This window comes from Orycteropus afer, unplaced genomic scaffold, assembly GCF_000298275.1.
Source record: "Orycteropus afer afer isolate SDZICR_OR568_19922 unplaced genomic scaffold, OryAfe1.0 scaffold00143, whole genome shotgun sequence".
In the NCBI taxonomy this organism is placed as follows: Eukaryota; Metazoa; Chordata; class Mammalia; order Tubulidentata; family Orycteropodidae; genus Orycteropus; species Orycteropus afer.
In genome coordinates this window covers 3,101,125-3,126,601 of record NW_006921730.1, presented here as the reverse complement: position 1 = coordinate 3,126,601, position 25,477 = coordinate 3,101,125, and the positions used below count along the sequence as shown (strand labels likewise).

Sequence of the window (25,477 nt, the reverse complement as noted above, 5' to 3'; positions counted from 1 at the left end):
GTATACCATGATAAACCACGAAATAGATTCATTTTCAATTTCTTTAGAGTAAATGGACTTTTCTACAGAACCCAATGGCCAAACCAACCGTTTAGAAATGTCACAACATCAGCAAACAACCCAGAGCCTTGACATACCAACTCTGAGTGGATAGTCACATAATATTGTAAACAAATGTTCTGTGAGTTCAGCGTACATGAGATGTCACTTCTTTTTGATCTCCATTACTATATTTATTCTGCTTCTGCAATATGTGCCACTTCTACTTCAACAGTCTGAATAGCTTCTGCAACTTCAGAAAGCTTCTGTCCTTGCTGCTGTGCCAATACATAATTAACCACTTGCATAATACTTTGGTCAGAAAGTGTAGATACCGATGGGCACTCCTCAGTAGCTGCAACAGCTTCCAGAGCCTCCATAGTTTCTCCTGTCACTACTACAGTCTCAATTTCTTGAGAACCACTGCTTTCTTGTTCCTGCATGTCTGCTGTTAAGATGCTAACAGCATGCTCTACTTGAGTTCCTTGGTTATGAAACTGAAGTGTGTCTTTTTCCAACATAATTTTGCAAGGCACATAATCTCTGTGGAATTTAGTCATATGTTTGCGGAGTGTTCGCGCATCGATATAGGCTTCACTACATACAGGACAGACATAGGGCCGCTCACCAGTATGTGTTCTGACATGGCGTTTTAGAGATCGGGCATCAGCCCAAGCTACTCCACATGTTAAGCACTCAAATGGCTTAACTCCTATTAAAAGAAAAAAAATAATAATAAGGGGTTGTTGTGAAGTAGAAGTACTAAAATACATTAAGGTTGGCTGCTAAATAAGTTTTCCTTTAACTACAATAAGCCATTAGCCTTTTTATCTTGCCTTTGGCAATCTTTTATTCAGGACCTAATTATTTACCTTTCTATAAACAAGATTCTGCACTATAATCTCTCTAAAGATGTTCCCATGTGTAGAAATTACTGAGCAACAAATCTGAGTTAAATGGTTTCCATGCATAATCTCATTTAATCTTCACAGCAATCCTCTAATGATAAATACTTAGGATAAAGAAACAGGCTTCACAGTCTCCAGACTCCAAACTCAACTGCCATTGATACGAATCCGACTCATAGTGACCCCTCCTTGGGTTTCTGAGGTGGTATCTCTACGGAAGTAAATTGCCCAGTCTTCCTTCCGAGAAGTGGCTGATGGGTTTGAATCACCAGCCTTCTGGTTAGCAGTCAAATGCCTTAGGCACTATGCCACCAGAGCTCCCTCACATAGTCTAGTTCAACATTAAAATGTTGACATGGAATTAAGCTTACTGAAAAAGGAATCTACACATATATACAACAATTTGAAAACTGTTCAGTCACTTGTATCAACCAAGTGTTCCAAGAAGTGGGATTAATCTCTTATTAAGGAATATGTGGTAGTAAGAAAGAGCTGATGAAAGGAGAATCACTACTGGACTGACTTTTGTTCTATTGAAACACATATATTAAGTATAGTTACCATCATGATTGTTCATGTGTCTCCTATACTCTCTCAGTTGAGTGAATTTTCTTCCACATTGTTCACATATTCGTTCCAGGTTTTGCTTTGCTCTTCCTTTTTTCCCATGGGTAGCTTTTTTTACGTGCCTTCTGAACAATGCTTTTTCATAAAATTCTTTACCACATATATTACACCTAAAATAGGGGAGAAAACCCTAATTACTTTTTTTTGAAACACCAGGAACCTTTGGAATCAATCCAAGTATGTATCTATGTGTTATGTGTGTGTGTGTGTGTGTGTATATCTCAATTAAGTTCAGATCCTCCTCAAATTTACCTACCTGTAAGGTTCAGTGACAGAATGAGACTTCACATGGGAATACCAATCTTTCTTCCAACTATAGCACTTATCACAAAACTGGCACTGGAATGGCTTCACACCAAGATGCTTATTCATGTGCTGGCGAAGATCTCTAGCCTCAAAGAAACTTTTTTCACATCTGCAATAATAAAGTTCAATCACCCAACTGGATCATCTTCTTATCCCATTAAAACAAGTTTCTAAGAACTCAATCTATGCTTGGGTTTCTAGAACGCCACAAGATGGTATCAATTTGAAGCAAAAGAATTTCCTAGCATTCCAATCTTGTATCAAGGCAGCAGGCTTTTAAGTTCTTTTATCTTTAGAGTGTTAGAAATATTTTAGAAAAAAATCACTGATTGTCTGTCTCCTCCCATTTGATCCCTTTTGCAGAAGAAGCCTTACATTTTCATTTTGGGATTCACTCCCTGCCCCATTCTCTGTCTGCATCCTAGGGACAGGCTTTGCCCCTGACTCTAGGCCTACGTCTATCAGAACACAACACTGACCCCAGTGTTTGATTCAGGGATGAACAAATGATTAAACTTGATAAAATCAAAGAGAACCTCTGGGCTTTTACTGGAGCTGCTATAACAGAAGTTTGACTACATGGGAGTTGAGATGACGTGAGGCTGAACAGCTGCCATTACTCTGTAATCTTATGAAGCCTGAGGGAAACCAAGTAGTACTAATGATTCTGAACTGATTTTAGTTGAACGATTTAGACTCCTAGACTACCTTTTATTCAGTCCAGTTTAGGTTGACTTTTCTTTCATTTGCAATTGGAAATATCCCAATAGTAAACTTTTTGTTTTGAAACAAGACTGATTATAGTGCCATCAGCAAATATGGTAGAGTAAGGAATTCCAAAAGCCCACATCTCCAAAAAAGCAGGGAATTAACTGGCAAAAACTGTCAGAACCAACCTTATCAAAACTCCTGAAAACTAATCAAGTTTATAGCAACCAGGCAAATGCTTAATCAAGAAAAATACTAATAGAACTTTGTGGCATTTTAACTTAACCTAGCCCCATCCACTGCTCCTCAACTTGGCAGTGGCCTTGAAGACAACAGCCCATATTCCCAGTACAGGTCCCTAGTAACAGAGGGAGAACACCCCTTATTCTCAAAGGTAAATGTATTAGCTGCAGACAACTGGGACAAGGAGTAACAGCTGGGTAAACAACAGATAAAGTTTGAGAGTAATGGCTGGGGAATAAAGTGCTTTGGAGATGTGTTGTGTATGCCCTCGAGTCTATTCTGACTCATAACGACCCTACAAGGCAAAGTGGAACAGCTCCATAGGGTTTCCTAGGCGATAATCTTTATAGGAGCAGACTGCCAGGTCTTTTCTCCTGTTGGTGAGATTGAACAGACAATATTTCAGTTAGCAGCCAAGTGTTTAACCTTTGTGTCACCAGGTCTTTGAAAAGCTCACATATGTTCCTGGTGCAGTGCACCGAATTACCTGGTATGGTTTTTTTAGCCGTAGTCTTTGTAACTCCCACTGGATTACTGGGTGGGACCATGCAAGTAAGGTGTGTAGAACTCTGATGTTGGGATTGGATAGTTTCGTCATTCTGGCAGGCTAAAAATCAGCCTTCTGCACTGCCATTGGGAGAGAGAAGAGCTGGAGGTGAAGTAGAGTGTCCTTGAACCCAGGATCCTTGCACTAGACCTCCATGGCAGAGATGCCAGGCAGAAAGAGATGCCTAGCTGAGAGAAGGCAGCAGAGGAACCAAGAGGCGAGACAGAGCAGCAGGCTTTCCAGTTCACAGAGCAAGAAAGCGGAGTGCTCTTGGGCAGGAGGCTTGCTGGGGGAGTAAGATGCACAGAGGTGTACCTAGGCATACCTATTGGCAGAGCTAAAAGAATTTTGTAACACTTGTCTGAGCAAGGCAGAGGCCAGGCCGAGAGGCTAAGGGCCAGAGAGGCAAGCCTGAGGGGCACAGCAGAGGGCAGATTGTCATGAGCCAAGAATTGTATCCTGGGCACAACCTGAATTGTAACCTCTTACTTCCCTAATAAACCCCATAATCATAAGTATTGTCTGTAAGTTCTGTGTGGCCATTGCAATGAACTGTCAGAGCCCAGCAGAGAAGTAATAAGTGCTGTGGGAGGGATAGCTGGTGTCAGAGTTAATAAAAAGGCTGGAGGGTGGCAGGATGTCTGGTCTCCTAGGAGTAAACCTTGGGCTGTTTGATGGTTATTCTATCTTCCTCTTGTGAAGTTAGAGGAGGTCAGAAGATGCTGTCCTCGTCTTTTTTGCACCAGGGAATCTAAAAGGCCACATGCTTGCCCATGGCTGGTCTAGGTGCATGCTCAGAAAAGACCCAGGAAGGTGCTAATCTCTCACCTCTGGCTGACCGTCAGGATCTGCACAAGCAGGAAGTAAAGGCTAAGGCAGAGCTGTAAACTGACTAGTGGAGGTGGTTGCACAACATTGTGAGTATACTAAAAGTCACTGAATTAAATTGGTTAAAATTGTTAATTTTAGGGTTATGTTCATACTTGAATTAAAAAAAAATCAGAATGTTTTAGAAAATGGAAAAAGGGATAAAAGTAATCTGAAGGAAGGAGAAAACTATTAAGGACTTCAGAGGAACTGCCTAGAAAAAATTCTGGTTGGTAGTGAGGACTCTTCTTTCCTACAGTCCCCACCTCCATGGAGCACATTTGGAGAATCTCTTTAAATTTAATTAAGTTATCTGTATGGTATATGATTTATACTTCAATAATGCAGTTTGAAAATTATAATATATAGCCACACCTAGGGGGGAAAAAAAAGACTGAAATCAAGAGTAAACTGAAATTACAGTTTAATATTGCAATGTAATAAGTTACATAGTATGGGTTTTCTAGCCATAAGTCTTTGTAAACTCTGTGGTAGAATCTGCTGTGAGCAACTGAGTAGCTCCTGATTGGTTAGTTTGGCTACTCTGCCAGGCTCAAAAGGAGTCCTCCTAGAGGCAGAAGGAATCTCTCACTGCTGGCTAAGAGATGCGAGAGCCACACATTGCTGAAAGAGAGACCTGGAGAAACATGCACTGCTGAGAGAGACTGTCGGCTGAGAGACGGTGGGCTGAGAGAAACAGAGTGTGTTCCTGAACTTGAATTGTAATCTGTTGCTTCCCTAATAAACGCCATAATCTGTGAGTTCTGTGTGGCCACTGCAGTGAATTACTGAACCCAGCAGAGAGGTTGTGGGTGCTGCAGGAGGAAGAGTTGGTGTCAGGGTTGATGAAAGGGCTGGCAGGAGGCAGCATACCTGGCCTTTCAGGAATAGGCCTGTGGCTACTGATGGTGATTCTGTCTTCCTCTTTGGGGTTACAGGAGGTCAGAAGATGTGGGATGTAGCCTCCCTGCCCCTTTGGCAGCTGGTGTCAGAAGTGGTGGGATTCATTGCAGTGGCTCCAGACTCATAGAAGCATAAAACCAAAAAACCAGACTCACTGCCGTCGAGTTGTATCCGACTCATAGCAACCCCTTCTTGGGTTTCTGAGGCAGTATCACTATGGAAGTAGATCGCCCAATTTTCCTTCCGTGGAGTGGATGGTGGGTTTGAAACACCAGCCTTCTGGTTAGCAGTCAAATCCTTAGGCACTACACTACCAGAGGTCCTTTGTAAAAGAAAGAAGGAAGGAGCCTGGGAAGTAAAACTGGGTTCTCAGATGGTTACTTTGGTTAGTATTACCTATTAAGGAAGATAATTGATCTAGAGGCTAGGGCTTTGGGTTACACCCAGCCAAAGGCCCAAGGCCATATACATAGAATGGGAAGGTAATCAAGGTGAAGAGATGAACCTAGAATGTCTTACAAAGGATTCTGTTTATCTGAATGTACTATGGATACTGCATGTTCTCTTACCTAGTTGTACATTAGAAATGATTACGGGTATGGATAACGGAGAGCATCCAAGCTACCTTCAGATGATACTTGATTGGATATGTTAAAAGGGGAAATAGAATTTGCCCAGAAAAAACACAGGCTTTTGTTTCAAACTCTGTGTAGATTATAAAGGTTTAGGTAGAAAACCCGGGCCCCATTCAGAACCCATGCGAGTACATTTGCATTTGAAAAGACCCAACCAGAACTACTGAGAGAAAAGAAGATCTGCATTCAAGACAGAACCTACAGAGAGGGGGAAAAAAAAAAAAACACTGGCTTTTTTAATTTCAAGCAAGCAGTTAGGCTTTGGGTGCATTAAGGCAGGAAAGTAATGGTCCATTAGAGAAACTCCTTCCAGGACTGAAAGTTAAAAGAAGCCAGTGAGTAGTAGTAGGCTTGTATGCTGCTCACTTGTGACTACCTGGGTCCACTTGAGTGGAAATGGGGGAAGAGCAGCAATGAAGAAACGGGCTGAGTTTGGTACCCTTTGACCTAGGCCACGGAGGCTGGGGATGAGAGGAAGGGCTGGCTGGTCTGAAATACAAGGAGTTGTGAGCCTATGGGCATTGAAATAGTCCCCAAGGACTGAGGATGTGAGAGGAGGTGCTGGCTAGTGTGAAGTGAAGAGTGTGACCCCCAAACTTGGCAGCTGGTACCCATGACCTAGCTGGAATGGCTAGGGCTGAGCTAACCAGAACCTGAACAAATGAAGACGATGATGTTTGACACTGAGCTGGTGTTAAGTTGCTGCAATTTGATGGCTTACGCTAGGCTGGACTTTGCTTATTTATAGATGCAGATGCCCAAAATTTCCAAGCAGAACAGAAGATTCTTCAGGGAGAGAGGAACATCGCTTGTCTCTTCATAGTACTGGTTTGATAGGGATGGGCAAATCAGAAATTGGCTATCTAAAATGGGGGAAGATAAAGGTATGAAGTGGCAGGCTTATACACTTTCATGGGTTATCCTTAAACTGATGGTGAAGGAGATATTAATTTTTGAGGTATAAAAAGGATAAAGGCTAGAAAAGCCAGGGGGTGGCCTGCAGTATAGTAAATTATGTGGTATGGCTTTTCTAGCCATAAGTCTTTGTAAATTCCACGGTGGAATTTGCTGTGAGCAACTGAGTAGCTCCTGACTGCAAGTTATCCACCTGGGGATCCACTTTCTGTTGGGAGCAGTGTGAAACAGTCTTCTGGAAGTTCTTTCTCTCTCAAGTGTATATAGTATTCTGATGTTGGGATTGGTTAGTTTGGTCACTCTGCCAGGTTCAGAAGGAGCCCTCCTAGAAGCAGAAGGAGTCTCTCTGACTGCTGTCTAAGAGACCTCGAGAGACACATGCTGCTGGTAGAGACATAGAGAGACTGAGCGTGTTCCTGAACTTGAAATGTAGTCTGTTGCTTCCATAATAAACCCCATAATCCGTGAGTTGCGTGTGGCCACTGCAGCAAATTATCGAACCCAGCAGAGGTGGTGGGTGCTGCGGGAGGAACGGTTGGTGTCAGGGTTGATGAAAGGGTTGGAGGGAGGCATCATGTCTGGTGTTGCAGGAATAGGCCTTGGGCTGCTCATGGTGATCCTGTCCTCCTCTTGTGGGGTTAGAGGAGGTCAGAAGATGCAGCCTCCTTGCCTCTTTGGCAAATATCTCACATAATATTTTCTTCTGAAAACAACTTTCAAATAAACTGAGTAAGAAAATAATGAAATTAACTGAACGCATCACATATGAAATACTTACTGAGTACAATGATAGCCTCGTATCTCAGGCTTTGGCTGGTGTTTCTTTAAGTGCTTGCTAAGTCCAGAGCCCCTGTGAAAAGACTTCCCACAAACTGAGCAAAGGTACTTGGACTCTCCTGTGAAAAAGAAAAGCCATGTCACAAATCCAGCTATCAGGTCCACACCAACAGAATTCTTTATACCACACTTCAGCATTTATTTTACGTAAAGGTGACACAGAAGCTTTATTTGGCAGCCACCTTCAAATAATAACAATGTCAGAATCTCTATTTCCTGTTCTGGTACAGTAAATTACTTAGCATGGCCCATCTAACCATAGTCTTTGTAACTCCCACTGAACAACTGGGTGGGACTAAGTAAATGAGGTGCTTGTGGCCCACTGAGGGGATTAGATAGCTTGTTTATAATGTAATTAAGGTACATAGTAAACTTGTGGAGGTGGGACCATGCAAATAAGGTGTATGGAACCCTAACAAAGAGATCTGTTTGTAGTCTTGCCATGCCGCTAGGCTTAAAAGAGTGCTAATTCCAGAGCAGAGAGGGGACCTCATGATTATCAAGAAAGAAGAGCCAGGAATGGTGCCCATCCTTTAGACCTGGGGTCCCTGTGCTGGAAGCCTCCTAGATCCAGGAGACAAGAGAATGCTGTAACACTGGAGAGACAGTGAGAGATGGCAGGAAGCAGGGGCAAAGAAATGGCAGCAGTAGAGGCAACAGAGGCAGAAGATTGGCAGGAGATGGTACAGTGGGCTTTTCAGCCCCATGGGCTGGAAAACTGAATGCCTCTGGGCAGAAGGCTTATTGGTAGAGTGGAATACCCCTGGGCACTTACCAGCAGAGCTAAAAGAGAGCTCTGTAATACTTGCACAAACAGGGTAGAGGCCAGGCCAGTCAAAGAGGCCCCTCAGAGGGCTCAGTACCAGACAGAGGCCCACTTGCAGAATGGCTGAGAAAAGGCTGTTCTGATTAAAGAACTATATTCCTGAGTTTTCCTTGATATGAACTGTAACTGTTACCACCCTAATAAATCCCCCAACTGTAAATGATGTTTGTGATTTTTGTGTGGTCCCTGCAACAAATTATCAAACCCAGCAGAAAAGTGGAGTGTCATGGGAAGGATGGTTGGTGTCAGAATTGGTAAAAAGGCAGGAAGGGGGAGGCAAGGCTGACCCTTATCTCACAGCAATCAGCCTTAGGTGGTTGTTGCTGATAATGATCCCCTTCCTGCCTTGTGAAAGTAAGAGGAGGTCAGATGCCTCTGCCACCATGCCATAGTTACACCTCTCAACTATAGTGGGTTTCAATCATTAGCCTTCTGGTTAGCAGTCAAGTGCCTTAGGTACTACAGCACCAGAGCTCCTCCAGCAAAGGCTACTACCCAAAGAATGTGATATGCTTGTGTAATCTATGGATTATAATGGTGACAGAGGTGAATACAAGTTCTAGAGCACGTACAGCCATTTCCATGTACCTGCTATAAAGAATCTGAAAATAAGTATGTGTAGAATAAAAATTCAAATTAAATTATAAGCCACTTACCATGTTAAACTGTTTTAAAGCATGACTATTTCTTTAGGGCCTGGATCTAAATTATGCATGATTTAACACTCAGCACATAATTTGTCTACACTGAGAAAAACAATATTTTTACACAAATAACTCTAAAACTAGGTTTAAGAAAACTTTTTAATTTTAAACACTCATTAATTAAAAAAAGTACACACACAACCATCAATATAACCTCTAATTACAACATATCAACATAATAATAAACTAATACTATATGAAATATGTCAACATAAATTTCACATTACCTGTGTGAATACTCGTATGTTCTTGAAGACTTCGTTTGGTAACAAATGACTTAACACATAGTTCACACTGGAACTGCTTTTGTGATTGGTGGAGACTCTGGTGTAATTTCAGACCATGTTTATAGATGAAAGTCTTTCCACAGACCTAAGAAAGAACAGAGGTGATTAAATGAGTAAAACAAAAGACAAAGGGACTGTTTCTGAAGAATAAGAACAAAGAAACTAGTATGCCATTTTAAGTAAAGCTTAAAATGACAACAGGAAAGTCGAAACTACAAGTGCCAAGGGTATTAGCTGACACCCTTCTGACTCAATACTCAAAGACTGCTGTTATTTTTCTTAAATCCATGTTATTGCTGGAGGAGATCAAAACAGTGCAAACATACCTCATGCCACCCTTGTCAGACTGGAAGGCACTATTGAAACAAAGAGAAACCAAACCCATTGCCATCAAGTCAATTCTGCCTCATGGCGACGATGTGCATTACAGGGCAGAACTAGAGCTGCACCCCTGCTTATTCTCTATTTCTATACTTACCTTGCCTGGATCACCTTTTGTGAGTAGTGCTGCACTAAAAGACCAGAGCCCAATTAATACTTAACATTTAAATTTACAAATAAAATGATGCTTTGTACTTGGCTCCAAATTATGGAAGTAGGGGTGGAGTAGGACAGTGAATGACAGAATACATAAAACAAGACTGACCATGAACTGATAACTACTGAAGGTGGGTGAGGGGACTATGGAGGTTCATTCTAGTCTCTTATATTTTATTCTCCTGTAATAAAAATTTAAAAAAGAGAAATATAAGAAATCACATTGGTTCTAAAACTATTTATTAATAAAAAATCATTAATAAATACAGGTGCTACTAGAAAATTTTCAGTTTCAAATAGCCCAAAGCTGGCTAATTATAGAGGATTCTTTACCCAGGAGTCATATTTTGGCATTTAGGAAGGCTCAGTCCTCACTGGTAGGACATATAGCTTAGGCAGAACTTTTGCTGACTCAGACTTTTTTCAGCCATGGATTCCTTTCTAGTCCAGGTTGGTCCTGCTGAAGGTTAAGAAATGGTTAGGATGATGACCTGGTTATTCACACTGAATACATCCTCTGGACCCTAAAAAGTTCCATGAACATTTTAAGTAAACCCTTTTCATATTATAACTCTCCACAGCAAACTAAAGACCACAACAGAGAAACAATCACCGCTGACCTAGGCAACAAAGTGAAGAGGACAGATTTCACTGTGGTATTTTACAAGAGTAGGGAGGGGTGACTCCAGAACATATACCAATTAGTTCCAATCTTCTTTAAATAACAAAATAAATGAATAGCTTTACCTGGCATGCATGTGGCTTCACACCTGTGTGCTTTAACATATGTATTCGAAGAGAATATAATTTCGGTAATGTCCTTCCACATATGGAACATATAAACTCTCGTTTGGTTCTGCCCTTCTCAGATGATGTTCCCGATGCTTCATTAGATGTGGAAGTGGAAGAGGATGAAGTGGGTGCGTCTTTTCTGGTATGTCGAATAAGGTGTGCTCTCAAGGAAGCACTGTACTGAAATTGTTTTTTACATAACTAAGAGAAAAAGTAAATAAAATTCTGTCTAAATGTATTCCGTTACAAAATAGTAAATGAAATTCACCTTGCATTTCAATTTTTCATTTGCTATTATTATGTAAATTAATACACATATTCTGTAAAATATATGTAAATATGCTAGGTACATTATGATCTAACTGCAGAAACAAGATTTAGGTATAAAAAAGATAAAGCAGCCATGAGGAAGGTATAATTAGAATAGTAAGGAAAGGCATCATTCACAAAGCAGAGTCTTGAAGGAATGGTAGGACTTAGACAAAGACAGGAGAATTCTATCACTCAATGACTACTAAGAGTTGTTAGGCAGAGCATAAATAGGGATTGGAAAAATAAAAAAAGAACTGTAATAATGCTTGCAATTTTTTTTTTTTTAACTTTATTCCTAAGACTCTTCTGTTCTCTTAATGTAACCTTTTTTAAAAAAAGTATTTGGTTATTGTTTTATATATGCAATTTTTAAAATTTATCTCTGCTATAAAGGATACTTTTTAAAAAATTATTATTTAAGTTTTCTTATCTCCCCACATTCTCAGATTCTTCAAAGTTTTTCATGAAACCTTTTGTCGTGAGTCAGATAATCCTTGGTGTTTGTTCCGATTTCAGAGTAAGTTATTAAAAAACTAACTGGAATTACTCTGTGGGAAGGTCAGAATCTTTTGGTCTGTTTTTATCGGGCTTTGGATTTTTCAAAGATAGAAGCCCTTCTGTCTTTTGCTTTCAGAGTTAAGGGTTTGGCTGCCAACATCCTGGGACTTAAATGGGGAAAGAGTACTTTAAAGTCTCAATATTCAGTATGTAAACTTTTATTTTTCCCTGTTTTTGGTACAGCACACCCACCTTTACTGTGGTACTCCCCATAGCAGTTATGGTTTTATCTTTTCCAAAGAGTGGCAGATTTTTAGGCAATTTTTAGGAGTGCGGATTTAACTGCTTCTTACAACAATTTTCTCTAACAACCAGACCTACTTCTACTTTCGAGATTGTTGGTACCACCAAGTTTCGAAAATTTTGGGAGCTCTGGAATATAATTCAGATAGATTCTTTTAAATTTTTATTGTGATTTGGGTAAAAGTTTACAGAGCAAATTCATTTTCCATACAGCAGTTCATACACATTTTGTTTCATGACATTGACTGCAATTCCCCACAATGTAATAGCAGCTCTCTTCCCACTTCCTCCCAGTAGTTACCACTTCTCTGTGTCCCTCCCTCCCATGCACTCCTGACGCCCCCGCCCCCAAGCTGTCTCCCTGTGCATACACTGCCCTTCTGTTCTCCCATGACTGATCACTCCAAGGAGTGTATCTATCTGCTATAAATGTTCATCCCCTATGCCTATTGTTTGGCCGGAAGCTACAGGAGTGAGTTCAATTCCAGACCAATTTAGGGAGATTCTTAGCTTTTCCTACTGAAAGCACAGAATTGAGTTCTTACAAATCTGCTAAATCAGTTATTAGTCCTCCATGTATTTACTAGCTTCAAGAATTTAGTTGCTAAGGACTCTTTTTCCTGTTCTTTTTGCCCTTTATTGAGTTTGTATTTTTAAACCTGTCATTTTACTGTTGTCTTACTAGGGTATCAGAAGGAAGTAGAGGTAAGTCACCAATGATTTTTTTTGGTAAGAAAATGATCTGTACAATTAAGGTTAACCTTACAGCAATATGTAGCATAGTGCCTAAGGCACTTGACTACTAACCAGAAGGCTGGTGGTTCACACCCATCAGCCACTCCTTGGAAGGAAGGTTGGACAATCTACTTCTGTAGTGGTACTGCCTCAGAAACCCAAGGAGGGGTTGCTATGAGTTGGGGCTGACTCGACGGCACATAACAACAACAACAACAACACGTAGAAGTTGCAAAAGAGACAGAGAGAATACAAGCAGTAGAATAACGATCTAGCAGTAAATAGGATCCTATTTATCATAAAATTAGACTATTTTTTTAAATTAGTTTTCCAGATACTTACCGGACATTTATAATCTCTAGCTCTTTCATGTTTCAGTGTGTGCATTATAAGGGCATACCGTCTCTGAAAAACCATCCCACATTCCCTACATTTATGGGATGCTTCTTCAGTGTTCTCTTTAGCTTCCCTTTTTGGCTGTTTCATCTTTTTTCCTCTTTGAACTAATTTCTGGGCTACCTAATTAAGGGATAGAAAATAAGTAAGTATACTTATTCTGATTTTTTTTAAAAATTGTGATTTGGGTGAAAGTTTACAGAGCAAATTTACTTTCCATACAGTAGTTCACACACTTTGTCTCATGACATTGACCACAGTTTACCACAATGCAACAGCTCCCCTTCCACTTGCTCCCCATAGTTACCTCTTCCCTGTGTCCTCCCTCCATGCACTCCTGCCCCCTGAGCTGTCTCCCTGTGCATAAGCAGCCCTTCTTTCTCCCATGCTTGTTCTCTCCAAGGAGTGTATCTACCCAAGGTAAATGTTCAACTCATCTGCCTGTCCTCTGCCTGGCTGGAAACCACAGGTGTGGGTTCAATTCCAGACCTGAAGGGCAGCTAGGGACCATAGTTTCAGTGGTTCCACCAGGCTCTATCCAACCAGCAAACCTGGTCCCCTGTTTTTTTTTTTCTCCAAATGATTTTGAGTTTTGTTCCACATTGTTCTCGCTCTCTATCAAGGATGTCCTACATAGATCCCCTTTCAAGTGGATGACAGTGGTAGCCAGGCACCATCTAGTTCTTCTGGTCTCATAGTCATATAGGCTGCAGATTGGATGGTGTACCAATCGCTAGGACTAATTGTTTCCATTAATTTTAGTTTTCTTCATTCTTCTTTGCTCTGGACGAGGAGAAACCCATCATTGCATCTAGATGGCATCTTGCTAGCTTTTAAGATCCCAGTCGCTACTTGCCAAAGTAGGAGGTGGAACAATGTTTTGTATAGTATGTTATGCCAATTGAGCTTGATGACCCCTGTGACTATGGTCCCAAGCCTGCAGGTTCAACTACTCGGTCCCTCTGGGTAGCTGGCTGTGACCAAGCCGTGACCACCACCTTGCCCTTTGTCAGCTCTACCATATACCTGGGAATTCTGATCATTCACATAAACTTATAGGACCATTGTCTGCCCTTATTCTGATTTTTAAAGTTATGAGTCATGTTATAAATTTCTAACAAAAATATTTCAAATTCACATTACTGTTTGTATTTAAAACAGTAAGTTACTTCCCTGTATCACTTCCAAATAATGTTCACCATACATTTGAATAGAATGCTTTCAACCTAAAGCTAAAACTACAAAGCTCAACCTGTTTTACATCATACCTGTTGAACTGCTGACTTGGGAACAGCTTTCCGTTTCTGCAGCTTTTTCTCCATTCCCTTGTGTAGTCTGATATATCCTCCTTCACTAACAGAACGCTGCCGAAGCCTGCTTCTGTAGGTATCACCATCAAGGCCAAGGTCTGCCTTTGCTGTTGGCACAACTAGATCTTCTTCATCTTTTAAAGGTTGTGCAAGGTTCTGTCTATGTTCTGGAATCTCCTCAGCACAAATATCCTCAGGTGATGTATCGTTTCCTGTATCACTGTTCTCTAGGGAGTTACTGACTACATTTTCTTTTGAAAGTTCAGGACAAGTATTTGAAACTGTGGTGTCTTCTCTGCTGTTTGAAGTTTCTTGTTCCGTCTGGTTGTTTTTTGTTGCTATATCAACAATTTTTATTTCTGGATGGGAATCAGTGATACATCCGACAGAAGACAGAGAAGCTTCAGCCATTGAAGAAACCTGGGGCTCAATCTGTCTTAACTCTCCATTTTGCTCAGCTTCTGGCAATTCTCCATTTACTAGTAGTACAATTTCACAATCCCCAAGTTCAGTAGATAAAGTTGTTGTAGTTCCCCCACTGCTAGCCACAGAAGGTGCCGTTCCTCCATTCTGTTCTGGTAAGTCCTGGGTAGATGCAACTGTTTGTACTTCACCCTTTTTATATACTGTTAGCTGCTTCTCTTCCATTAGTTTATGTACGCTTTCACAGATTTCTAAAACTTCTGACATAAAAAGATGACGAGCCAAGATGGCTACATCAGCCATGCTACAGAAGTCAAAACTTAGCACAGAAGTATAGGCAAATTCTAGTAAAGGAAGGAAACTTGCCTTACAAAAACCTGTATGAAACAAGAAAGGCAGGGGACAAAAAAGTCAATCAATCATCAGTAAAACACCTCAGAGGAACAATTAATATAGAATTATGACAATATGAAATAGAATATAAAGGCAAATGTGACCATTTATTCTTCAATTAAACACCCCTGGATTTGTTTGGTGCTCTGTATGCTTATTAAACCTTAACTATCTCACTTCTAGCCCGAGTCTCTCAATACCTAAAATATAAGATAATATCAGACTTACTACCTCAAAGAGTTGCTGTAAGGCAGTCATTTTCAAACTGTACTCCTTTAGAACCCCGGGGGTTCCACAAATTCTCCTCAAGAAACAGATGCTGGAGAATGGAGGGTAGAAAAAAAGGGAGGGAGGTGAGTAGGCAGGGGTTCAACCAATCTGTCCCCTAACCTCACTTTCAGCAGGTATAGCTGTACTTTTTAATAATAGATATTTCTATATTAAAATTCAATTGAGCAAAGGGTTCTATCACTAAAAATTAAAAACCAAGGTTTAAGGCATGGGTCTGCAAAATTTTTCTGCCAAGGGTCACATGATTTATAATGTGAGCCAAAAGGCATCATCTGTTACAAGGACTCAACTCTGTCATGTAGCTGGAAAACAAAAGCCATAGATAATACATAAATGAATGGGTGTGGCTATGTCCCAACAGAACTATATTTATAAAAATACAATGGGGAAAAGATGGCCCTTGGGCTGTAGTCTGCTATCCCTGCTCTATGGAAACACATGAGGTATTACATTCTTATTTTATTTGAGAAAATAAGGTTAGTTCATTTCTATTCTAAGTTCTCAGTGCTTCAACTTTTCAAAAGCAATTTAAATTTTTTAATACTCACAGGACTCAAAACTGAGAAAAGATAAAATATTACACAGTGATAAGTATAACTCCATTTCCATAACCAGTATGTAAAGAATTTGTATAGCTTCTCAGAGCTTGTTTATACGGTCAGGCAAATATTTCTATTCCCCCTGCATATACTAGGTGTTACTGGGTTATACATACTGTTCCACACCTTGCTTTTTTCATATAATTTATTTTGGAGATCTTTTGTTTATAATAGATAGAGAGCAAAGCAATCTTTTAAAAATTCATATTAATCCTCCTACAAATTATGAGGCCAAGTTTGAACTATATTAATCCTGCGAAAAACTATGAAACCAAGTTAAACTTGAGGTAAGTAAGAAAATTTATCTTAAAAAAAAATCACACACTTTGGGTGAAGAGAAGGACAATTTACTAAATATGAGTGATCAACACGGTGGCATTGAGGAAGAGGAAGACATAGAGAGGTGCATGGGAGGTGCAGACAACAAAGATGAACCCTTTTGCACATATAGTACTATGATGTCAGTGATGGCAAACACTGATATATGGGTGGACAGATCAGTGGACAGGCTGAACTATTAGGTATATCTATACAGGGGGGAGTGTACCCAAGACCATGTATAGGGTTGACAGACAATGTTTCTACAAGTGTATTGGTATGTTCTGTAAGAATTCCCAGGTATATAGTAGCGCTGACAAGGGGCAAGGTTGTAGTCACTTCTTGACCACAGACAGCTACCCAGAGAGAAAGAGGAGTTGGACCTGTGGGCTGAGGACCATAGTTGCAGGGGACATCAAGCTTAATTGGTATAAAATACTACCCAAAACATTGTTCCACCTCTTATTTTGGTGAGTAGCAGCTGAGATCTAAAAAGCTTCCAAGTGGCCATCTAGTAACAATGGGTCTCTCCCCGTCTAGAGCAAAGAAGAATGAAGAAAACCAAAGACACATGGAAACAATTAGTTCAAGCAACTGGTACACCATGCAATCCTCAGCCCGTATGACTATGAGATCCGAAGAACTAGATGGTGCCCAGCTACCACTGTCAACTACGCAGAGGGGGATCTCTGTAGGAGATCCTAGATAGAACGGGAGAACAATGTGGAACAAAACTCAAAATCACTGAAGAAAAAAAAGGGGGGGAGATCAGGTTTGCTGGTCTGATAGAGCCTGATGGAACCCCTGAGACCATGGCCCCTAGCTGCCCTTCAGGTCTGGAATTGAACCTGTGGTTTCTAGCCAAACAAAAGACAGGCATATGAGCTGAACATTTACACTAAGTAGATACACTCCTTGGAGAGATCAATCATGGGAGAACAGAAGGGCTGTGTATGCACAGGGAGACAGCTTGGGAGGCAGGAGTGCATGGGAAGGAAGGACACAAAGAAGAGTAACTACGGGGAGGAAGGGGGAGAGGAGCTATTGCACTGTGGGAAATTGTAGTCAATGTCATGAGACAAAGTGTAGGTGAGTTGCTGTATGACAGGGAATTTGCTCTGTAAACTTTCATCATCAAAATAAAAATTTTAAAAAAAATCACACACCAACAAAATCATGTATTTTGGTCTTTCACCTATTACTTTAACTTCTATGTTCAAAGTCATAAGAAAAATCTCCCATGAATGAATTAATATTGTTCCAAATTAACACTTAAATATTTTTTCAAAGATACAAGTCTATGTACACTGTAAAATACTACAAAACACAAAGGAGAATAATAAAAATCACCCATAATCCTAGTGCCAAGAAATAACAGACAAATATTCTGGTATTTTCATTTTACCCCTTGCTTTTTTTACACATACATACATGTGTGCATGTACACATGCATACACAGAAAGAGAGAGAGACATTTTGATCAAAACGAAATGGACAACTGTTAAAGACAGAAAAATGACAGGGACTTCTGTATCCAGCAGTATGGGTAAAGTAAGTTAAGATATTATTTTAAATATACTCAGGATTCTAACACTGAGTAGAAGCAGGAGACTGGGGGAATCTTCCCAGAGAAGTCAAGGCCACATGCTAGGCTTCATTTAGTGCTTTGTTATTGACTATACAGCATTTGGGTGGCCAAAAAATCCCTCCAGCTGAGAATTTAAAGTAGCCCCAGGCTAGTAATATCTCCACAGCATCTAACAGAATCAAACCCCTTATCTGTGGAAAACCTTCTCAATTCAGGACTCAAAGATTTCCCACAGATAAAGTTTTAAACAATATGACTTCAGAATACATAAATTTAAGAAAAAAATCATGAAGAAGTAAGACATCATGAATGAGAACCAGCAGAAACAAACAGGCTGTATCAGACCAAGAAAGATTTTAAGTATTGTTATTATCAGATATAAAGGTAGCACAAAGGATTTATGGACTAATGGACTGCACTAACCCTAGCCTCCACAAAGAAATGCAGCCTGGGATTAGTGTGGTCCATTGGGAGCTCTGGTGCTATAGTGCCTAAGGCACTGACTGCTAACCAGAAGCTGGTTGTTCAAACCCACCAGCCACTCTGCAGAAGGGCAATCTACTTCCATAAAGAAACCCAATGGGGGCTGCTATGAGTCGAACTGACTCCATCGCAGTTGAGTGTGGTTTTGAAATCCCAGCCTCCACGAAGAATTAGGTGGTGTGCAGCTACCACTGTCAACCGTTCTAAAAGGGATCAAAATAGAAGGTCCTGTGTAGAGTGGAAGAAACTGGTACAAAACTCAAAATCATAAAAAGGAACAGGCTTCCTGGTCTGAAAGAGATTGGTAGAACCCTGAAGACTATGGCCCTTAGACACCCTTTAAGTCTGGAACTGAATTCACCCCGTGGCTCAACTTTCAGCCAAATAATATACAGGCTTAAAGGGGAATGGAAGCTCTGGTGGCTTAGTGCCTAAGGTATTTGACTGCTAAACAGAAGGCTGGTGGTTCAAACCCACCAGCCACTCCACAGAAGGAAGATTGGACAATCTACTTCTGTAGTGATACTGCCTCAGAAACCCAAGCAGGGGCTGCTATGAGTCATCTGATTGGATGGCAGTTTTTTTAATTTTTTTTTTTGTATAAGGGGAATAGTAACACCAAGTAGGTATGCACTCCCTAGAAACATAGGAGATCAAAAGGACAGCATTTTCCAGGGATAAAGCTCAGAAGGCAGAAAGGAATAGGAAAGAAGGATGGATGGAAATAGGAAAACTGAGAGAGGAAATCAAATGAGTGTTGTTACTCTGTGGGGACTACAATCATTATCATGAATCAAAATAAGTATGAATTATTGAATGGAAAACCAATGTTCTCTGTAAACTTTTCACCCAAATCACAATAAAAAATTTAAAAAAAAATGTTTGTAAAAATAGAATTACATTTTTTCTTTTTATTATCCCAGGACATACATAGAATTGGTGACAGTCTTCCTTTAAGTTTTTTTCTTGCTCTACCTACCAATAGATACTGGTGAGCCAATCTCTGAAAAAATAAAATAAAATTCTTCATGGTTTATTCTGGAAAATTCTAGTTCATTAAGTATGTAGCTATATTTAATTTGCTGTTAATTTTAGGCTTTTAAAGTCATATGGTCTGTGTTGCAACTAATCAGTTCTACCCTCATAGCTTAAAACAGAAACAGGTAACATATAAAAATGAAGGAAATATGGCTGTGTTCCAACAAAACTTTATTTACAAGAACAAGTTGGAGGCTGAAAATGGCCTCCATACTGTGGTTTGCCAAATTCTGCTCTAGCAGGATTAAAAAAAAAAAAAGATCAATAAATCTCTAGTAAGTAGTAAGAAAGAATTAAAAATGATAGCAAAATCACTACAAAGTATCAAAATAAAAATGGTGATATGCCTACAGTTGCTAGAGGCATTTTGGAGGATATTATGAAAATTTTGTGCCAATTAACTTGAAACTTTAGATGAAATGGGCAAATTCCAGAAAACATAATTTTTCATAAATTACTCAAGATGAAATAAAAAACCCAAACAATTCCATAACCATTAAGCTCTCAAATCTGTAGTTAAAAATCTTCCCCCAATGTTTATATATTGGAGGACATTTTCTTTGTTGGTTACCAGGGGTGGGAGGGAAGGGGAGGGAATGCTGTTAGATAGATAGAGATAAATATTGATTTGGGTGAAGAGAAGGGCAATGTACCAAATGTGAGTGACCAATATGGCAGCATTGAGGATGAGAAAGACAGAGAGAGTTACATGGGCAGTACAACAACAAATATGAACCCCTTTGTAAATACAATACTGAGTTGTTAATGAAAGCAAACATGGGTATAGGGACGGATAGATGGGTGAACAAGCTAAACAATTATGTATGTCTAAATGGAGAGTGTATCCAAGATCATATACAGGGTTGGCAGACAATGGGCCTCTCGAAGAGTATGAAGGGATGGACACTGGGAGGAGGTAACTATGGGGAGGAAGTGGGAGGGGAGCTGCTGCATTGTAAATTTTGGTCAATGACATGAGACAAAGTATATGTGAACTGCTGTATGAAAAGTGAATTTACTCTGTAAATCTTCACCCAACTCCTAATAAAAAAAAAAAAAAAAAAAATCTTCCCCCAAAGTACAATGTAAGCCCAGGTAATTCTAGCCAAAATTCTACCAGACATTGAAGAAACAAACAATTCTAATCTTACAATAACTATTATAGTGTATGTACAAAATTAAAGGAGTTAAAGACACATTTTGAGGCCAGAACATCTCTGATATTAAAGCATGACAGAATAATGTGAAAATTATTCATACAAATGCTCTAAACAATATTAGCAAACCAAACATGGCAATTAAATGAAAGGTAATCATGGGTAAACTGCATTTATTTCAGGAATGAAAAACTGACTGAATGTTAAAAAATGAATGTAATTTCCCACATTAACAGAGTATATGAAAAGAAATAAAAATGGTCTCAATAGATTCCCCCCCACCACCACCAAAAATGGTAAGAATCAGTATCCATTTCAGAGGAAATCTCCTTAATGGTAAAATGTGATAAAGGATTAGTTAAAAATATTTACTCAATTATAAATTTAATGGTGAAAAAAATCTCTTGTAAGAATTAGGGATAAGGTAAGAGAACGCTTTATCATCATTTCTATTAAACTGCTATTTTTTTGAGGTCCTAGCCAACATTATAAAACAAGAAGTTCAAACTTCAGGAATTGGAAAGGGAGAAACCAATTATTATTATTAGCAGATAATAGGTTTGTTTTATGTAGATACTCTCAAATAAAACAGTAAAATAAATTAGAAAGTATATAATTTTAAGAAGAAACAAATTATAATAGTATCAAAAGTATAAAATTCCTTGGAATAAATCTAACAAAAGATGTATGAGACCTTTATGGATAAATTTCTAAAACTTTTATCAATTTGATGAAATCTCTATCAAAATACACTCATTCTTTTTCTTTTTTTTCTTTGTGTGTGGAAGCCCATAGCTGATTTTACAACTTACATGGAAGAGCAAAGGATTATGAATAGCCAAGAATTATGTGATAAGGATAGGGACAGAGAATTATCATAAAGCTAAAGTTACTAAGATACACATATACACACACATCCCCCTTCCACAATATGTTTACAAACACAAAAGCAAGAATATTAGGAAATTCTTACCAGAAAGATCCACCACAGCCTCATGACCAGAAACGGCTCCTTTCTCAATAAAAAGATCTCGAAAATATTCACTGTTAGCTGACAAAACGGATTTATGAGCTTTGTACTCTTCTCCTTCAATTAACAAAGTAACATCACAGAACTGGTTGGAAAGTCTCTGTTCATTCAGTTGTTTTAAGACAGCCTGACAGTGTTTTGGAGAAGATCGTTTTACCACACCTTTGGTGTCAACCTATCAAAATAAGTTTGAGATCAAGAGTTGTATTATACATTATCTGTATTTTTATCCTTGATAGAGCTTACAACTAGACAAACTATTCCTTTTTAACAGGTATCACTAAAATGAAAAAATAACTGATAGCCTGTTACATAAAAGGAAACCTGTCCTCACTATTTTGTTTTATTCTACTTTACCTAATAAATACTTTCTAACTGCCTCTTCCTACTGATCAGAATTTGACAGTATATAAAATTGAACAAAATTGCCAAGAAACAAAGACCAAGCCTGCTTAATTTTACCTTACCACATGACCCAGAGATTGCTTCCAGAAATGTGTTCTGTCTACCTTATCAATCTACCATTAAAAAAAGGAAAGGAAGGGTAATTAATAAGCCAATAGGTTATTAAGTACATTCTGAAGAGAAGGAACAACAGGAACATCTGAAGAGGTGGTAATAGCATATTTTCAGCTTATATAACACAGTACATTACTCACTATGTCTTATTCAACAAGTTCTACTTCAAACACATAAATCTGCTCATATCTGCAATGTCAGTGCCAACAGTCACTCAGTCTTGGTGGCTTGAGAAAAACAAAATTCACTAAGACTGAAAATACTGACATACTAGTTATAAACATTAAAGTGGAATGCAAAGTACCACTTACAAATACAAGTTCATGTTTGGATACCGGCTTCTTTTTCACAGGCTTAGAAGCTGTAGTTGGAGGTGAAGTAAAATTGCTCAGGTCATCCTCTGATTCATTACTTTCTTCTCCAGACTCAAGGTCTAGCCCCAATTCCTCCAACATTTCTGAAGCATCTGATATCGGACGGGAACGATCTAGTTTCTCCTGACATTTGCTACACTGCTTAATGTAATCTTTCACTTGCTTTAATATACCTACAATGAAAAAAATATATATACACAGGTTCAATTTAATACTGCTATTTGAAAATTGAAGCATATACTGTATCATTGATTATTTATTTAATCTGTGCACACTAATATATGTATGAATGCACGAATACAAAAAAATGCATATATACCCCATTAAGTATGTAGAGTGAGTTCTTTAGAACACAAGGTACATTTTCCCCAATAAGGTTATAAATGATGGGTTGTTTTCATACTGAAGTAGCCTACTTTGTTTATTCCTACTTATTTATTCCTCCTCCCTAAAAGATGATTATACAGCCCTGCCTATTTCTATGTGAGTTGTAATGCATTCGTGCAATAGGAACCATATGAAACTGACAATATTCAACTGTTTTTAATCTACATAAACAGTAATGTAATAGGACTCAAACTAATACTTTTCTACCTCACTGACATTAGAAGTCGATGGGTGCTATAAATGTGTTTGGCTACTAACTGAAAGGCCCTAAGGGTTGGCCTCAGGCCTAAGTCAGTCACCTGGCACACACAATGCTGTCTGTTCAAGCCCGCCTGATAGCCAGGCTGTCTCTTTTTAGGAGCTCTGGTAGCATAGTGCCTAAGGCACTTGACTGCTAACCAGAAGGCTGGTGGTTCAAACCCACCAGCCACTCCTTGGAAGGAAGATTGGGCAATCTACTTCGGTAGTGATACCACCTTGGCAACCCGAGAAGGGGTTGCTATGAGTTGGATCCAACTCGATGGCAAATAACAACACTAACTGAAAGGTCAGTAGTTCAAATTCACCCAGAGGCACCTCTGAAGAAACACCTGGTGATTTACTTCAAAAGGTCATAGTTTTTTCAGTTAGCTGCCTTTGAGTCAATTCTGACTCATGGAGAACTCATGTGTCCCAAAAGTGACAGCCATTGAAAACGCTACAGAGTGCAATTCTACTCTGAAACACACAGGGCCACCTTCAGTCAGAATCAACTCAACAGTAATTGACATTTTTGGTTAACCTCAGGCTTGACCATGCAGTTTTTTTCAGCCAGTGGAATATGAACGGAGACCATGTCTGAACAGAAGCTTTAAGAGATACTGTTTCCCACCAGATCTGTGACCTTTTTTCTCTCTGATAAAAGAACACCATGTCCCAAATGGATGTTGTCCTACAGCCTGGATTGCAGATGAAAAAGATTGGTGGAGCCAACCTGTAACTTAGAAGAGGATTATAACCAACTATCCCAACTTGTAACCATACTACAAAGTAAATCTTTTTTTTTTGAAAGTCATGAGATTTTAGGATTGTCTGAAATAACAGCACATATAATCTAACAAAAGTTGATGTACACAAGCCACTCACAAAAGCCTACTTTGAATTTCAACGTCCAGCTCAGCATCCTGGGGTGTGGATGGAGGAGCAAGGAGGAAGATGTTATATGCATATGCATGCATGTGCACACACATACACATCATCATCCTTGTAGGATAGGAATGATGAATTCCCATCATACAGAAGAATGAGGTCCTAAGAGGTAACTTGTCCAAAGCCATGTTTAGTAAATGGCAGAGCTGGGCCGCAGAAGCCCTGGGGTCTTCAGTATATTATGCTGCTCTACCAAGGAATACATTTGCCTATTCCTGTGGCAAAAATTTCTTTCCTACAACCCCCAGTTAAATGCAAATAAAAAACTTGTTAATTAGCTAAAATGATACAGAAGTATAAAGATATTCCTGAAAAGAGTTTCAAGATGTCAAATAATCCCAAATTCCTTATACTTTCAATCTATAGATAATACTCAAGCAATACTCTAAAAAGCATATTCTGTTTCATACTTATTAAAAATACACTGATTCAAGAAATTATATTCTCATTTTAGAGAGAAACAGACACCATCATATTAGAAGCTGTTATGGATTGAATTTTGTCCCTCAAAAAGATATGCTGAATCCTAAAGAAGTGAGAGCCATGACAAAAACAGACATATGCACACCCATGTTCATCGCAGCACTATTTACAATAGCAAAAAGATGGAAACATCCTAGGTGTCCATCAACTGAGGAATGGATAACCAAACTATAGTACATACACACAATGGAATACTATGCAACCCTAAAGAATAACGTAGAATCTGCAAAACACTGCATAACATGGATGAACTTGGAGGACATTATGCTGAGTGAAGTAAGTCAATCACAGAAGGACAAATATTGTACTAGTCTGTTGTTATAAAAGTCAAGGAAAGGTTTTCTATGGAAAGAAATTTTCTTTGTTGGTTACCAGGGGTGGGAGGGTAGGGTAGGGAACACTGTTAGATAGGTAGAGATAAATATTGATTTGGGTGAAGAGAAGGGCAATGTACCAAATGTGACTGATCAACATGGTGACACTAAGGAAGAGGAAGACATAGAGAGGTACATGGGAGGTACAGACAACAAAGATGAACCCTTTTGCACATGCAGTACTGCGTTGCCAGTGACGGCAAACATGGGTATACAGGTGGATAGATGAGTGGACGGGCTAAACTATTAGGCATGTCTGTGCAGCAGGGAGTGTACCCAAGACCATGTATAGGTTTGGCAGACAATGGTTCTACAAGTGTATTTGTGTGTCCAGTAAGAGTTCCCAGGTGTATAGTACAGCTGACAAGGGACAAGGTGGTAGTCACTTCTGGGTCACAGCCAGCTACCCAGAGGGAGCGAGTAGTTGAATTGTGGGCTCAGGACCATAGTCACAAGGGACATCAATCTCAATTGGCATAACATACTACACAAAACATTGTTCCATCTCCTACTTTGGCGAGTAGAACTGGAATCTTAAAAGCTTGCAAGCAGCCATCTAGATGCAACGATGGGTCTCTCCTTGTCCAGAGCAAAGAA

General features: G+C 39.4%; 1 protein-coding gene across 1 annotated transcript in view; it reads right to left on the bottom strand.

Moving 5' to 3' along the window:
* Window positions 1-233: 233 nt before the first annotated feature.
* Window positions 234-25,477, bottom strand: part of ZBTB11 (zinc finger and BTB domain containing 11) — a 39,183-nt gene continuing 13,939 nt past the window's right edge. The window contains exons 2-11 of the mRNA XM_007945771.2: window positions 22,386-22,621; window positions 21,499-21,730; window positions 14,194-15,035; window positions 12,872-13,048; window positions 10,637-10,882; window positions 9,293-9,437; window positions 7,477-7,594; window positions 1,831-1,989; window positions 1,509-1,684; window positions 234-751 (exon numbers count right to left, since the gene is read on the bottom strand). Coding sequence (XP_007943962.1) covers window positions 234-751; window positions 1,509-1,684; window positions 1,831-1,989; window positions 7,477-7,594; window positions 9,293-9,437; window positions 10,637-10,882; window positions 12,872-13,048; window positions 14,194-15,035; window positions 21,499-21,730; window positions 22,386-22,621 — 2,849 coding nt within the window. The remainder of the gene's footprint in view (window positions 752-1,508; window positions 1,685-1,830; window positions 1,990-7,476; window positions 7,595-9,292; window positions 9,438-10,636; window positions 10,883-12,871; window positions 13,049-14,193; window positions 15,036-21,498; window positions 21,731-22,385; window positions 22,622-25,477) is intronic.